At 39.8% G+C, this 17,654-nt stretch overlaps 1 protein-coding gene across 4 annotated transcripts in view; it reads right to left on the bottom strand.

Annotated features, from left to right (window-relative positions):
• Positions 1-17,654, bottom strand: part of LOC129768031 (mitogen-activated protein kinase kinase kinase kinase 5) — a 44,104-nt gene that overhangs the window by 11,394 nt on the left and 15,056 nt on the right. Inside the window, exons 2-10 of one of the 4 annotated variants that reach the window (XM_055769395.1) lie at positions 16,918-17,338; positions 16,586-16,684; positions 16,224-16,522; positions 16,090-16,156; positions 6,781-6,835; positions 6,173-6,211; positions 5,421-5,577; positions 5,228-5,360; positions 2-581 (exon numbers count right to left, since the gene is read on the bottom strand). In XM_055769395.1, coding sequence (XP_055625370.1) covers positions 2-581; positions 5,228-5,360; positions 5,421-5,577; positions 6,173-6,211; positions 6,781-6,835; positions 16,090-16,156; positions 16,224-16,522; positions 16,586-16,684; positions 16,918-17,338 — 1,850 coding nt within the window. Of the gene's footprint in view, position 1; positions 585-5,227; positions 5,361-5,420; positions 5,578-6,172; positions 6,212-6,780; positions 6,836-16,089; positions 16,157-16,223; positions 16,523-16,585; positions 16,685-16,917; positions 17,339-17,654 lie in introns of all 4 variants that reach the window. The other 3 variants (XM_055769393.1, XM_055769394.1, XM_055769396.1) reach the window with 3 other exon arrangements.

Below are 17,654 nucleotides of genomic sequence, written 5' to 3'. Positions count from 1 at the left end.
CCATTGCATCAAGAAGATTCCACTCGGAAGAGACCCGCACAAATACTTGTACCCGTTGTAGGGATTCCGCGTAACACAGCACTGCGTACAACCTTTGGTATCGGGCACCTTGGTCGTGAGAGCAAACTTCCGCGGAACCAGCTTCTCCGGAATCTTTTTCATGTGCAGCGAAAATCGATGCGTTTGCTTGGAATGGAGCGCCATCAGGTCGTGCCTGTACAGCTGCGTTGTCTTCCCCGAAAGCGACATCAGGATATCCTTGATAACGTACAGCCACACGGTCCTCCGTGGATACAGCTGCTCGATCGCGGCGTCATGCAGTTCGTTCATGTTCAGATTGAAAATACCCTCCTCGGCTCCGATCAGCAGGTGTTGATCCCGGGTATCCGGGTGGATCCACGAGGCGGTACAGTGAATGTGCAGCGGACAATCGTTGAAAACCTTCGAGAAGCAGGCACCCATGTGAACTTTTGGTGTCGGCGGTAGCCCGTTGGACACTGGGCGAGGTGGTGTATGGCGGCGGCTGCGATGGCTGCGTTTCGGTGGCACTGGCGGTGTGTTGTTCAACAAGTCCGGTTGGGCTTCTGGAAAGAAGGGCAAGGTATGGGTAAATTGACTCTTATATAACATTATAGTAAAGAGAACATAAAATTAAAGACGGTCTTATTGACACTCGTCTATAATCGGAACACAATTAGGTTTTTATTTCATCCAAAGAATTTGACATGATTACGGACCACACTTTGAAATCCAAGATGATTTTTTTTTCAAACCGTCTTCACATTAACGTCGTAAAGATAACCGATTATCAAAGAAAACCGCTATAGTTTCAAGCTTTGCAAGAAATGTTTGCAGAAATTCCATTTCTGGATAAAACACAACTTCAGTACTACAAAGTTTAGAGGCTAGGTTCTCAACCGCCATGTATTCCTATAACAATGCCACTAAGGATCCGGTCAAAATTAATAACATCGTCCGCTGCATTCAAAAGATAGTCAAATAACGCGCTTCGATTGTATTCTAATCGCACCGAAAGCCCCCAGTATGATATGCAAGTGAGGCCGGAAAAGCACTTGCCGTACTTTCTTGAGAAAATACGAGAAATTTTGAGTGCATTATCCAGACGCTGTTATGTCATAACCTTTGTCTGGGTCTCTTCACATTGCTGAGAGGGCTGAATCATTAGTGACTCATGTTCAATCACTGTTCGTTAGATGCGCTACTTTATCGTATTAATCTTGCTGACAGCAATCTCTGCGTTTGTGGCCATGGTTATCACGGCATCGAACACGTTGTTTGGTCGTGCGAGTTGTATCTTGTCGCCAGATCGAATTTAGAAAACTCCCTTCGGGCTCGAGGAAAGCAGCCCAATGTGCCGGTGAGAGATGTGTTGGCTCGGTTGGACCTTGATTACATGTCCCAAATATATGTTTTCCGTAAAGCTATCGATATTCAAGTGTGATTATTCACACATCCTTTTCCCCTTCTTTTCGTCCTTCACGAGCTATCGGTTCCCTTCCTACTAACATTAGTATAAGTTAAATTGTAAATACATATTAGATGTAAGGATAGTTTTAAGAATTGAATGTGAAGTGTCAGTGTGAATGATAATGTGAATGTGAATGTGAGTGTGAGTGTGAACACACATCTCCTTACATCCCATCCTTTTCCTAATGAAAACGTGTCGCCCTTCTAAACTCGAGTCGACCGCGAGTAATTGGTTTCCTATTTTATTAACCATAGATAAGGAAACATGCTAATATATACTAGTAGAAATATAGTTCTGAGTTTGGCTCCTTTAAACTTATGTAACTGAGCCTGTAAAAATAAACGGATTAATAAAAAAAACATTTCTACCCAAAAATGCAAGAAAAAACAATTTCGATTTTTTCAAGTTCAGACCGGGATCCCCCTTAAGCGACGCAATCGATAATTTTAGAAGTTATACTTATCTTCTTTCTCAGCAATTCCAAATGAAATCGTCCTAAAAATGCAGATTTTAAAAAGTTGTATTTTTGATTCCAACGAAGGTGTGTATTCCGTTTGGGTTGGAGGAAATATAAGTTTTCCACAGCAATTGGGAATTTTTTGACTCTAGTGTTATTTTTGAAAAGCGCGTATCGATTTTAGTAAGAGAAATCTTTGATAATTTATATCTCAAAAAACTATGAGTCGTACCGAAATAGTGTCTTAGAAAGAGTTATAGAGTATTGATGGTTGAATATGAAAAAAATGTACACTGAGAAAAAAAATTAGTACTCTTTTTTTTATTTACAAAATAACAATTTAATTTGCAATATCTGAAATACATATTTTTATTTTTTTTTAAATAATAATAATTTTTCTCGAGATATTTAAAAAATATTTCTAATTTATTGTTTTTTTATAGTAAATAATTTCTTTTAATATGTTTGTCGTGTTATACCGTCATGTTCATGAAATTTTATGAATTTGTTTATAGTTTCCAACAACTTTTCCGAATACATCACTATGGTTCATTTTTTGACACAAGTGTAACTTTTGAAAAGGTAGTATCGATTTTAGTAAGAGAAATCTTTGATAATTTATATTTCATCTTTATAGAGTTGTGTTCGTACCCGCTTTTGTAATCCGTGTTAGAAAAACACTTTTCGGAGTGCAAAAAAAAACAAGCGGGTGCATCAACAACTTCAATCTCTACTTTTTATACAATAGAGGATTTAAACATGAAATTTCATTCGCCTCTAGTGTCTGCACGATTTTACCAGGTTCCTAAGTTTAGGAGACCGTGTTAAGGAAACATATTCTAGTCTGCACAAAAGCAAGAGACAAAAGTTATCGCAGTTTGCATGTATTTGCAAAGCCGATTTCCTCAGACATATTGGTTTTGAAGTCTGTGTTAGGCAAACACATTTCAGTCGGAACAAAAATGCCCACGGCTTGCATGTATTTTCAATGTCAATTTCCTCACGCTCCTTGAATTTAAAATCTGTGTTAGGGAAACACATTTCAGTCGGAACAAAAATACCACCGACCTGCATGAATTTTCAATGTTAATTCCTCCAACGCTGCTTGGTTTTGAAGTCTGTGTTAGGGAACACATTTCGGTGAGAACAAAAGTCCCCATACTTTCATGTATTTGCAATGCCGATTTCCACAAGGCTGCTTGGTTTTGATGGATGTGTTGGGGAAACCGTAAATCGGGCCAATCAAAACGAGGCAGTAAGGGCGTTTAGATATCGCTTAACATTTTAAAGTTATTCAATTGTTTATCTAATGAAAAATAACATTTTATTAATTGCGATGAAGCGTAGAAATATTTCCTATCAATTGATGCAAACATCATTCCTATCCAGTAAGAAATGTTCGAGTTATAAGCATTCGAAATCTTTCATTTTTTCCTGCATGTTCAGTGTTTAGGTTTTCATTTTACCCCCCATATACTCCGGTTAGACGTAGTCCCACGTCAAAATTCCCAATTGCTGTGGAAAACTCATATTTCGTCTAACTCAAACGGAATACACACTTTCATTCGAATCAGAACTACTCATGTTTTGTCATTTGTCGATTTCATTTGGAATTTCTATTCTTATAAACCAGAAATATAAATGAATTTTTGCAACGTGTTGGAAACACACCCTGCTGTAACGAGATATTGAACAGTTTCGACAACGGTTTTATAAGCTCAAACGAGCAATTCTTCATTGTGCAGTACACAAGAGAGATTTCCTTCGGGACCAACCGTGTAGGAAAATGTCAGTTTTTTGATGATAGATTCGACATGAAATCTTCTATCACGGTACTGATTTCTATTATTTGGCAGCGTGGGTGCCTCGGTGGCTGAGCGACTGAGCAATGTAAATCTAGAAGACTCTTGATTTCCCTTCATTCCTTAATACATGTTCCCTCGAAAGGCAGAGTCTTTCGGCGGAACCGCGAATGTATGAAAAGCGAGAGGAATGCAAACACAAAGAACTTCGGTTTAACTCAATGTCCTTGGATAAAGGTAATGAACATGGTAGAGTTTCGTGCGACATAGAATACGCTGCCGTTAGTATTTCTCAAATCGTGACGTCAGTATTTGTGTTTATATTTGATTGCCATGTGAAGATGCTATTTACAGTAAGTGTTTTATCAATGAAAAACATACATTTTATTGAAGTTCCCACGGATTACGAACTTAATGTGACAGCGTGCAGTGGATATTTGTGAAATCACGTCGAAAAAGGCGAATAAAAGTGATATTTTAGTAAGACATTTTCACTCCCCCAAGGTCATAGAAACAAACGAACTTTCATTATTTTTACAATACCATATTGATATGACTATGGTTCTCTGTGCCGGTTGTGTGATTTGGGAAAATAGTCTTCAATTAAACAGTATTTTACTGAAAATGTTACTGGACTGGAAAATGTGGAAGACCAAAACTACGACTGCTCTGTGGGTCTTTTCACCACATAAATAATACAATACAAATAATACAAATACAATGATGCAATTGTCATCTGTTAAAAGACAAACAGTTGCAAGATTTCATGAGAAATTTGGCTCAAATCATCATAACTATGAGTATTTTGAACATTGTTTTGTTTCTTCCATATACGCTTCATATAGAACGCAAATAATTACGACACAACATTTCGCTTGCCAATACAAATAAACCTACTGCTTCACCTCGATATGCACCTCATTGAGTTTAACTATGGAATCATTACCTTCGTAGTTTAGGTTTCAATGAATGCATGGCTGATCTAGGGATCAAATATTGGAATGGAGAATAAGTTCATGTCGTTTTTATATTTCCTTTATTTTACACGATTTGTTTGCTGTTTGGCAAATTTGTTCGATAGAACACTTTCGTTTTGTATTTTTAAGTTATTTAATTTTTTTATTAGTTTTGAGGCTTATCAATAGAATACCCAAGAGACAAAAACCAACATCTTCGGCACCTACTCTTCTTTGCTTTTTATCGAGGTCAAAAAGCGCCGAAACAACCCGCGACATTTGCGACGTGTATGGAGACGGTCTACAGCACGGAATTAATCTACAAAGTTCAAAAATGGCGACTTTGACGTCGATGACACGCACCTTCTGAATTCGATGACGAACGTCTCGAATCACTTTGTCCCTTATCGCATCATCAATTCGTGTCGACGAGGTGAAATAATCGTTAAAATCACCTTTGAAGTGCTCAGTCAGAATTGAATACCGGAACAACAATGTAAATAATGCTGTTGTCGCCACTTACCGTTGTCATTACTACCATCGCCGTCGCTCAAACTACGTTGCCTGGAAGACTTCTCAAGATCGTTGAACAGTCCGGTCAGTTGATCCATCGATCGTCGTTTACTTTGCGTCTCCTCCTGGCTCGTTCCATTCTGCTAAATATGGATCCAAAGTTAAACATTTTTTACCATTAAACCATCCGCTTTCATCATTACCGCATTCAGCTTTTCCATGCGTGCGTTCAACTCATCGATATCCGAATAACTGAGCGTGGAGTCATCTCGCCCATTATTGTCGTAACTTTCGCCGACACAGGAGCACTCACTGGATGTCAGCGAATCGTTCGGAAGATTCGATAGCGGTAAGGTCCGCCTGCAAAAAACAAGCGGTTGGTTACTATTCTATGCGCAGGGGAATATGGTATGAAATTATCGCCTCACGATAGTGCGCTTCCCGGAAGTATTGGCCGGAAGCCCATTCTTGTATGATATTAGTTTGAGGTATACATAAGCAAGCCACCCAAATTAAATAAAATAATTATAACAAAAAAGTGTGGAACGGCGCTCACGGATTGTTTAACTCTACAGTCGGTGGAGATTGCACACAACAAAAAGCAAGCAAAAATGCGAAAAACGATACCACTGATACGATGCAGTGTATCCTTTGAATTAAGGACCCATTTCATGCAAGCGATCATTGTCTTTTTAAAACTAATATTATGGTATATAGTATCGCTTGCATGACCGGGAGGTATTTCAACATGCGAATAACGGACTGACGAAAAATGGTGAGTGAGGCCGATTGGATGAGTTATGAGTTCAACAAATGTTGGATGCGCCTGTGTTATTTGTATTAGTAGGTGTTGAACAGATTCTTCAAGATTGCGTGGGGTTGGTGTGGGATACAATGGAGAAAAATGTATGCGATATGTCTTTTGTTTGTTCTTTGATTGATTTGAGTAGTTTACCTTAACTTCAACTCCTCGTCTATATAATGCAATAGACTCCTAGAAAAGAGAAAACGAACAATGGAACGGATTCGAATGGATTAGCGAGCAGTCTCTTGAAGATCACAGTACGGGACAGACTTGATTGAGCGAAAATGTGTTTGTGAGAGATGGTTAATATCATTGAAACAACAACAACTGATCGTGACTGATCGAGCTAAAAAATTATAACGACCAAAAACAATTAGATAAAAAAATAACATTAGAGCTTTAGCTTACAACTAGAAACAAGATTGCAACGTTTATTCACGTGGTTACGTTCGATGTGAGAGTTTTACTTGTGTCAATCTGTGTATGAGAAGCGTTGTAAGTGTACGGCGTGTTCGTGTGAATGTGTGTTTGTCAGTTCAATTAACATAAGTTAGTGGATTCACTGCTTGGATTGGCTCCACATAGAAACTACATCATTCGCGAGTGCACATCATGGACCAAGACGTTGGATAACAACATCTACAATTATCGCGCAGCTGATTTCGCCGGTGGAAACTAATAACGATCAAAACTCCGAAACAAAAGCGTGATTCGAATGTCGTTGAAAGTTCACACTGGACGACGCCACGTTTACTTACATATCACTAGGTAGAGTTTCTGGACTAGATGATCGCTCATTCTCCAACGAAGGCTCTGTGGGGAGGAAAAGAACATACGAATGAACATTACGATAGAAAGCGCCATTGGAGCAGCAAAAAGAATTGTTCTTTAGGCGTCGTGCACAAATTACGTAACGCTGAAAATCCGGATTTTGGACCCCCTCCCCCCTATGTAACGCAATTTCCTATCTCTAATACACAGAAAATAACGCAACCTCGACCCCCCTACACCGCCCCCTCCCCCTTATCGCGTTACGTAATTTGTACACGACGCCTTCTGAGAAAAGAATGTGAGCAATGTAATATATTTTTCACGGAAAGTATATTCTTATATATGTCTTCCGGATTCATATCAAAAGTCGGTATTCGATCGTGCTGTGCTGGTGTGATTACTTGGAGATTTGTTAGATTTCTGGAAACGGTGAAAGAAGGTCTGAAGTTTGAAACTGATCCAATCTCGAAAAAAGGAGTAACTTTTCGAATGTCAACATTACGGGATCACTTACCAATCCTTGTTTCTATTACAAATGGAATGTGTCCACAGAAATTGTTCGAAATTGTATACGATCTTACCCACAATATTGACTGGGAAAAATCTGCTCATACTATATCAGAGTGCATCAATTCGACACCTGAACTCCCACCTCTCGAAGAATATGATTTCTTTGCCAGCTTGATTTTCAACACTGCCATTCAAGCACAGAAGAAAAGTTTCCCTGGCGCGGAATTTTTCGGACGCCCTGGTCCTCCTTGAAGAAACAAAGAGTGCTCGAATGCTTATTTCGATAAATCCTCTGCTTTAAATTTTTTCATAAAAATTACTCAATGGAAAAGTTTTGATAAGTATGAATTTTCGGAAATCAAATTCAAAAATCTTATTGGAGCCAAAAACGCAGTTACTGACGGTGATATGTTAATGGTTTGTCAAGGGAAACATCTATGACCACTCTTTGGAACACGGCAGGCTGCATGCGAAACAAAAATCATACAAAGAAAAGAGTATTCCGACTGATGGATTCCAAATTTTGCTAACAAGTATGCCCAGATTTCGTTCCTGCAGAAAACATATCACTTAATACACTGGATTCTGCTTCTACGTGTTTTTTCCCGTGATTTTATTTTACGCTATTTTTTCACGCGATTCTCTCATTACGCGATCAGCCTATCGTCGCGTTGTCCAAAAACGACGCCATAACATAAAGATGCCTGAGTTGCCAAATATTATAAAAATTTTTTAAGATTGTCGCGAGTCTTCTCTCATTGATTCGTGCAAAACAACAGCGCTCAACTCCATTGCAATTCAGGAACAACTTGAAAATTGTGACTCTTTCGCAATACATGACCGTAGTACCGAATGCTTCGTATACAGCCGATACACAAGAACATCTTGTTGGATTGATGGACTTGCTATCGAAGCGGCGAGAAAAATGTTCAACCCAGAAATTGATGGACAGTGAAGCAGCATCGACATCATATCGAATATCAGCTTCATTTAATTTTAGTGAGAATGTGGACGACATGAATATTGAATTCCACTATGAGTACACCGTCGATGAAGCGAAAACTTTCGACCAGAGCCTCCGCTCTCGAGACTATCGAATCAACAGTTTGATTCTAAATGTACATGGGGAACACATATTGCGTATCTGAATGAAAAAAAAGTCAATAGAGAACAATTTTTCTCCGGACAGTTACTGGAACATGGTTGGTTGTTCATCCAGTACAAAACTGTACAAAACTACTATATTGTCAGTCATGGAGTCAAAACCCACGTCATTAAGCTGGAGAGGATACAGTATGGTTGCTTACGTTCAGCCTTAGTGTGCATACAATCGACACACAACATGAGCGTTGAAGTCATGGCAGGTGTTTTACCAAGGTTCTCGAATTGAACCAACGGTCGAGATCCGTGGATCTATACTCTTGTTACATTTCTCAAGAAATAAAACCTTCAGCAGACATTTTCAATGATGTTAGCTTCCCGAGCTCCTGCAGATCTTCTGTTGATTCCGATTCTTCTATGAAGGCAGAAATTCGAGACATTTCAGGTTATCTTCGGTCGTCGATAATTCCTCTTATTTTCGCTTCAAAATATAACCGTATCAATCCTTCATAAATGTTTTACACTGAATGTTCAAAAATCACATTAGCTTCCAGAATCTTGAAGACCCTTGTTCAGTGTATGTTGCTGAATTGGCTGCAATATATCACGCAATTAAAACCATTGACGAATTTCATGCCCACTCGACGGACCATTGGCGGCCCCACTCAGATTGCAGTGAATCGTTGTGGGTGTAACAGCATTGGTCATTTAAGCAACTTTGCATTCTTTAAGTCTTCAAAAAAGAAATAGACTACTTTTTGAAAAGGGCCTAAATTTTTCTCTATATTTTTTACAAAAACTTATGACTCAAAAACTATAATATCTACAAAATTATGGTCAGAGGTTAAAATGTAGGAAATTGTTCAATTTTCCTTAAAAAATACCAAAATTTTGTTAAGGAAAAATTACATTAAAAAACAAATTTTTAAAAAATTAAAATTCATTTTTCTCAAAAACGGTTTTTTATAAATTCCCAAAATAAATATATTTAGTCAAACAATATTTTAGTCAAAGAATGGAATGTAAGAAATTATTTTGGTTTTCATTAAAAATTATCAAACAAATTTTTGGAAAAACAATTCATTTAAAAAAAATATTTTCTAAATTAAAATTCATTTTTCTCGAAATTGCTTTAAAAATTCTGAAAGAAATAGTTATAAATAGCACTTGAAATTTCCAACAAGTTTTCACTTACATCGGACGATGTGCACATTTACATGGAAAAAGTTTTTCGAACAACAACTTTTTCATGTATTTCTTTGAAAAAATGCTATTAATGTTCAATTTGTAACATTTTTTTGTATAAATTATCGCATTTTAAATACTCTGCTAACTTTTCTCTATTTAGAAACATGTCAAACGTGAGAATTTACACACAAAAATGTTACGAGCAAAACATTATTTTTTTCAGGAGTCTTCATACAAAAATGACTAATATTCCGAAAACTATAAAAGATAGAAAGTTGATGTCTTCGACAAAAGTTTATACTTTAACAAGATCTAAAACTTTGTCGAATACTCTATATCGCTAACTTGTATTTAAACAAAACTAGGATTAGTTGTATTTTTTTCAAAGAAAACATGAAAAAGTTGTTCGAGAAACTGTTTCCCTGTAAAAGTGCCCATCTTCCGATGTATGGATAACTTGTTGGAAATTTTAAGGGCTCTTCATATATATATATATTTTTGTGAATTTTAAAAAAATACGTTTTTTAAGAAAAATGAATTTTTATTTTTAAAATAACTTTTTTGTCAGCAAATTTTTTTTCCAAAATTTTTTTGGTAATTTTTTGTTAAAATTTAAACAATTTCCTACATTTCACCCTTTCACAAGAATTTTGTAGGTATCATAGTTTTTAAGTTATAATTTTTTGTAAAAAAAATGTGTGAAACCAAAGGTCAAGCAGCGGTCGTTTGTCCAGACTCATGCGGAACCGGAATCATCGTTGAATGAACCGATTAACAACATTACACCAGGTAGAAGAACACCGAAAAAACCATGCGCGGTTTGTAAAGTAGAAGGACACAGAGTATCAGAATGCAGCGAGTTCAAATCGATGAATATCGACGGAAGGCTGAAAGCGGCACAGGAGATTGGTCTATGCAGGTCGTGTTTGAATTATCATGGAAAATGGCCTTGTAAAACTGCAAAGGAATGCGGAATAAACAATTGCCAACTAAAGCATAACCCTCTCCTACATTCTTCGAGTTCAACCATGCAGGCAGCGATATCAACAAGTCATCTTAGCGATTTGAAGACGTTGCGTGGACCGCTCTTCAGGATTATACCTGTTACGCTATACGGGAAGAATTGCAAAGTGAACATTTTTGCATTCGTTGGCGAAGGGTCACAAATAACTTTGTTGGAGGATTCGGTTGCAAATGAACTTGGTATAGCCGGAACTATGGAACCACTCAACTTACAATGGACCGGTAACATCAAGCGTAGCGAACCGAAATCTAGACGAATCAGTTTTGATATCTCCGGTAGCGGATATTCGAAGCATTATGTACTGGTGAATGCACGTACAGTCGGCGGACTACTCCTTCCATCGCAAACTATGAACTATAGCGAAATGACCAGAAAATATCCTCATTTGCGTGGCCTACCATTACAGAACTACTCGAATGTATCGCCAAAACTCTTGATCGGTCTTGACAACTTGAAACTCACCGTGCCGTTGAAAATCAGAGAAGGATCGTGGGAGGAGCCAATAGCCGCTAAGAGCCGAATCGGATGGAGCATCTACGGATGTGCATCAGAGCTAAAGTCTACAGTTGTATGTGGGTTTCACGTTGGAGGATGGACCGATCCAGAGCAAGACCTGAATCAACTAGTTCGGGATTACATCACACTGGATAACATCGGGGTAACACATCCATCTATTCCTTTGGAATCCGAAGAAGACAAACGAGCAAGGATTCTGTTAGAATCGACTACCCGAAGAGTCAAAGGAGGTTTCGAGACGAGTTTATTGTGGAAGTGGGACAACTTCAGCTTTCCTAGCAGCTATGGGATGGCATACAAACGGTTGTGTTCACTCGAGAGACGTCTGAATAAAGATCCCGGTCTATATGATCGAGTTCGACAGCAGATACGGGATTATGAAGCCAAGGGATATGCACATAAAGCTTCGGAGCATGAATTAACATCTACCAAACCAGGGCATTGCTGGTATCTTCCAGTGGGTATTGTATTGAACCCGAAGAAACCGACCAAATTGAGGTTGATTTGGGATGCAGCTGCTATGGTTAACGGTGTCTCTCTCAACTCGGCGTTGTTGAAGGGTCCTGATTTTCTAACATGTCTTCCGTCCGTCATTAGCAACTTTCGACTCTACCGTTTTGCTCTAACCGGAGACATTAAGGAAATGTTTCATCGCTTCTTCATACGAACTCAAGACCGGCAATTTCTAAGATTTCTGTTCAGGGATCACCCAGGACAAGATCCAGTGATCTACGTCATGGACGTAGCAGTCTTCGGTGCATCGTGCTCACCAAGTAGCGCTCAATACATTAAAAACCTAAATGCTAAAGAGTTCGAAGCTGAATTTCCACGAGCAGTAGCAGCTATCATTCATCGCCATTACGTTGATGATTATCTGGACAGTTTCGGAACAGCGGAAGAAGCAGTGAAAATCGGCAGCGAGGTGAAGAAAATTCATGCACACGGAGGATTCGAAATCCGGAATTTCTTTTCCAACGTTCCGGAGATTGCAGCACAAGTTGGAGAAAAGCCAACGGCGATAGAGAAGAATATCCGAGCGGAGAAAAGTGATCAACTTGAGTCGGTATTGGGTATGAAATGGATACCGAGCAGTGACACCTTTACCTATACCATTTCCTTACGAGACAACCTGCAACACGTTTTAGAAGAGTCGTACGTCCCTACTAAACGAGAAGTCTTACGCACTGTAATGAGCTTCTTCGATCCAATAGGACTGATTTCGTTTTTCCTGATCCACGGAAGGATATTGATGCAGGACATATGGGCAGCTGGAATTGGATGGGACGACAAAATTAATGAGAAACTAAGGTCACAGTGGAAGAATTGGATTAATCTCGTTCCGAATCTTGAACGCTTGCGAATCCCGAGATGCTATTTTCCGGAAGCCGTTCAAGAAACTTATAAGAATTTACAAGTTCACGTATTCGTCGACGCGAGCAGATCTGCGTATGCATGTGCGGTGTATTTCCGCATTGAGACGTTTCATGGCCCGAGTGTTCGCCTAGTAGCTGCCAAAGCAAAAGTAGCTCCCTTGAAGATGCTGACTGTTCCACGTCTTGAACTACAAGCAGCTGTCCTAGGATCTCGCCTTCTCAACAGCGTGATATCCATGCACGCTCTCCCCGTGACAAAGGGTGTTTTATGGTCCGATTCCAGCACTGTTCTCGCTTGGATTAGATCAGACCAGCGCCGATATCATCAGTATGTGGGGTTCAGAATCGGGGAGATATTAGCGACAACGGATGTTAGTGAATGGAGGAAGATCGGATCGACATTGAACGTGTCGGATGATGCAACAAAATGGGGTTCAGGCCCAAATATCAGCTCTGACAGTCGATGGTTTCATGGACCAGAGTTTCTGAGGGCACCGGAAGAATCCTGGCCGGTAAATGACGAAAAGGATGTTTCCACAGAAGAGGAGGTAATCACCTGTAACGTACATTGTCCTACACAGGAACCACTGGTGGAAACGGATAGATTCAGCACGTGGAAGAAGCTCCATAGAGTCCTAGCGTATGTACATAGATTCATCCATAATCTCAAACGTTCGCAATCAAAACAAATGATGTTCTACGGAGTGCTGACACAAGAAGAACTGGTGCGTGCAGAACAATCACTGTGGCGACAAGCACAAGGGGAGGCATTTGCAGCGGAAATTTCCATTCTTGAGAAGACGAAGGGAAGACCAGAAGCTCGACATGGAATTCTACCAAAATCCAGTGCCATCTACAGGTTATGGCCATTCATGGATGAGGACGGAGTGATACGTAAACGCAATCGGTTGGCGAATGCAGAATGGATACCGTATGGAACCAAGTACCCGGTTATTCTACCCAGTAAACATCCGATCACCTTTCTTCTTGTCGACTCATTTCATCGTCGCTTCCGTCACTGTAACCGTGAAACAATTGTCAACGAGATGAGGCAACTCTACGATATTCCGAAGCTAAGATCAATTGTTGCAGAAGTTTCGAAACGATGTATTTGGTGTAAAGTTGTTCGTGCCTATCCTCGCCCACCACCCATGGCACCACTCCCAAAAGTACGATTGACTCCGTTTGTGCGGCCGTTCACCTATGTCGGTATAGACTATTTTGGTCCAGTGCTCGTGAAGGTGGGTCGGAACAACGTCAAGCGGTGGATAGCATTGTTCACCTGCTTGACCATACGCGCTGTGCATTTGGAAATCGTCCATAGCTTGTCAAAGGAATCCTGTGTTATGGCTGTTAGAAGATTTGTATCACGAAGAGGTGCTCCGGCTGAGATATTCAGCGATAATGGGACTAACTTTCACGGGGCGAACAATCAACTAAAGCGGGAGATAGAGGAACGGAATAACGATCTAGCAACAACCTTCACCAACACTACTACTCGGTGGTCGTTCAACCCACCTGGTGCGCCACATATGGGTGGCGCGTGGGAACGAATGGTCCGCTCGGTGAAGACAGCAATCGGAGCCATTTTGGAAACGCAGAGACGACCGGATGATGAGGTTTTCATGACAGTTATGATTGAAGCGGAGGCGATGATAAATACGAGACCGTTGACGTACATACCATTAGAATCGGCGGATCATGAAGCCTTGACCCCAAACCATTTTCTCTTGGGGAGCTCAAGCGGTATAAAGCAGCCACCTACGATGCCCATTGATTATCGTACAACGTTGACTAGTGGATGGAAGCTAGCCCAGTATTTGTCGGATACATTATGGAAGCGTTGGATCAAAGAATATATGCCGGTGATTTCGAGAAGGTCAAAGTGGTTTGAAGACGTGAGGGAGATAACAGAAGGGGATCTGGTGCTGATCGTGGACAGTACGGTGCGGAATCAATGGATCAGAGGAAAGGTGGTCAAGATCATTCAAGGAAAAGATGGACGCGTCCGACAAGCCTGGGTACAAACTGCAAGTGGTACCTTGCGAAGACCAGTGGTGAAGTTAGCGTTACTCGACGTCGTAGATGATGGTAAACCGGAAGTCGCTCACAAGGCTTTACGGGTGGGGGAATGTGACGTCGAGAACCCCTCGTCGACCAACGTGCAGTAGTCGCGGGATCAATTGAACTTTCGACATATGATGGAGAACCGATAATGTTTGAATTGCTAGAAAAACAAAAACAAACCAGATATTGCTACTCGTGTTGAAAACCGAATGAACAGAAGATTTTTTATTTAAATAATAATTTACAATAATCTGAAAAGGAAAATAATTGTTAAAAAATAATTATCTTGAATTCATAGTGAGTGAGTTAGAAAAGCCTAAAAAGAAATTGTATAACTAATTAAAACTTATTTCTAGAACACATATCTAACCTAAATTGTGAATTGAATCTTAATTACTATTCAAAGAAGCAACTGTAAAATTGTAAGTTTAAAACATATGCCTAAGAGGAGAGAAAATTATAATAAAAACTATTTTTCAGCTAAAGCTGATCCAAACCAAAATCAAAAATCTTTGAGAACGGGTCTGCTAAGAAAACAGTTTAACAATAATAAAAAAAATTTGGCTTTTTCCAAAAAGTAGTCTAATTGTTTTTCGAATATTTCAAGTATGTAAAGTTGCTTAAATGACCCATGTCTTTACACCCACAACGTTTCACTACAATCTGAGATGATGCTGCCAACTCCTATAACGAGTTGGCATGAAATTCGTCCATTCTCTCTTCCTTTCCTATTACATAAGCAGAACTTAGTACCCATTGAGATCAGAACACTACAGAAGCTATAAACATAGCAAGGAGACACTCACTTCCAAAGGATACCAATACTACATCTATGTAGGCGATGTAGTTCTTACGACCCACTGTTCCAGGCAACGATTTTGTTTTGAAAATAGACTAATTAGACTTAAGTCTATTTAAACTTATGTTTAAAAACGTACTACTAGATGATGGCTCTTTAGCCCCTTGAGCCTAATTAAATGAAGAAAAAAGGATTAACACCTGTGGGGTTCTATCATAGTTAGGTCCGGTCGAAAACAAGGCACAACGTTTGAGTAAATTGAATTGGATAGCTTTACTTCTTTGATAGTTCTACTGTTGTCGATTTGGAAGTTGAAACTAAAATAACTGGATATGCAGACGCGCTTGCGTGTTGTATTTGTTTACGGGGACTTATCCTGCATATCCATACACTCGGCGGTAGACGGAACAATGTTCGTCGTATATTTTTCGAGAAAAGCATATTACAATGCTCATATTCTTTTTTTATTATTAAAAATTCATGTTTTTTTCCTTTACCATAGCCATATTTACCATAGTGATATGGAAATCGCTAGCAGGAACAACTTATTTACACGCAAAAAAAATATTCCAATTTTGCAAAAATATTCCAATTTCAAGCGGTATGTTTAACTGACCAATGAGACTAGGAGCCAGTTGAGCTCATCATCTTAATCTCTAACATTTTCGAGACATTCCTAATATGCTTTATATAAAATTAATATCAGCTAAATACTCACTGCATAAATACACCGGACTAGGTGAATGCATTTTACTCGTAATCCTTTGAGGTCCTATCGCGACCGCCTGAAAACAAAAAAAAACTCCAATCATAAATGAAACATCCAAGGACAAAATAACCCAGAACCAATACCCCTTCTTCTTCGACATCGTGATAGAAATAGCTTTGATGCGGACTGTGGTACTTCTGGAGCAGCTCCATCGCCAGCCGCACGGACATCTCCGACTGAAAGAAACCATGCTGCAACAACCGTTCGGCCGTTGGTCGTTTCTTCGGGTTCTTCGTCAGCGCCACCTTCAGAAACGAATGAAAGTTGTGACTCCAACGGTCCTTGTCCTTGAGCGTAGGGGGCTTGAAACCACTCTTGGACATAAGGAACAGAGCTCGCATCGGATGGAGATCGAACATGGGTGGTTGCAGCTCGGCAAGTTCTACATAAGAAAAAGAAAGGATATTCGTCTTTCCAATTTTCTTCCACATCTTGGAAGTCTTACCGATGGCGGTAATGCCGCACGCCCAAATATCACAGAGATGGTTATAACCACCCTTCCGCTCAACAGCTGCCACTTCCGGTGCCATCCAATAAGGTGTCCCTAAAAATGAAGTTAATGTAAAAACTGTGACACAATTTTGGAAAACTAAAAACTGTGGATGATAACTGCGAAAATTGCTTCATTGCACCTTGTTCATTACATCGTTCTTCCATTCGTTAACTCAATGAACCGGAACAAACAGTAGGGTGTGATGCTCTGGTGCAAATAGCATTGAAAGCGAAACACATTCACTTTCTTCCCATCCGTCAATCGTTTGTGCCATGGCCACTCACCTATGAAACTTCTTCGCTTGTTGATCGTCGCCGTAATCTGAGCCGACACACCAAAATCCGCCAGTTTCACATCGCCCTTCTCGGTCAGCAGAATATTCGCTCCCTTAATGTCCCGATGGATTTTACCCATAGAGTGCAAATAGGACAGTCCAAGCAATGTCTCGCGGCACATGTAGGCAATCTGCAGCTCGGTTAGCGGTCCGGTAACCTGATAGATGTCTTGCAAACTTCCACCGCCGCAGTACTCCATGCATATCCACAGCTTGTCATGGCGTAGGTACGAACCATAGTAGGAGATAATGTTTGGATGGCGACAGTCGCGCATCATCACGATCTCCTGCTGGATGATCTGGATGTCATCGCCCGGCTCAAGCTTGATCACCTTGATCGCCGCTAGTTCGTTCGATTGGAGTTTCTTTGCCTGGAAAAAAAACCAAAAATGTTCAGTTTATTCGAGTCAACTTTGGGTCACTATAATGACCATGGATCGGAATAAATAGCAATCTGGTGAATAATGGCTCGGAAATATGGCGAATCAACTAGAATCTCCCAGTTCAGTCTTTCTAGATAATTCTTGAAAAATCCATGAACATGACTATTCTTCCATCCCGGTAGTTTATCATTCAGACGTATTAATTGTAGACGCTTCCATTCATCAATCATTCCATGTTCGTTATCATCCAAATCAAGTTTGGGTAGACTGAACACTCCGTAGTTGCTCTTCGTGGTTGATCTGA

The sequence above is a fragment of the Toxorhynchites rutilus genome, chromosome 2, assembly GCF_029784135.1.
Source record: "Toxorhynchites rutilus septentrionalis strain SRP chromosome 2, ASM2978413v1, whole genome shotgun sequence".
In the NCBI taxonomy this organism is placed as follows: domain Eukaryota; kingdom Metazoa; phylum Arthropoda; class Insecta; order Diptera; family Culicidae; genus Toxorhynchites; species Toxorhynchites rutilus.
The sequence above is the reverse complement of the archived record's forward strand: the minus strand, read 5'-3'. Positions and strand labels throughout refer to the sequence as shown.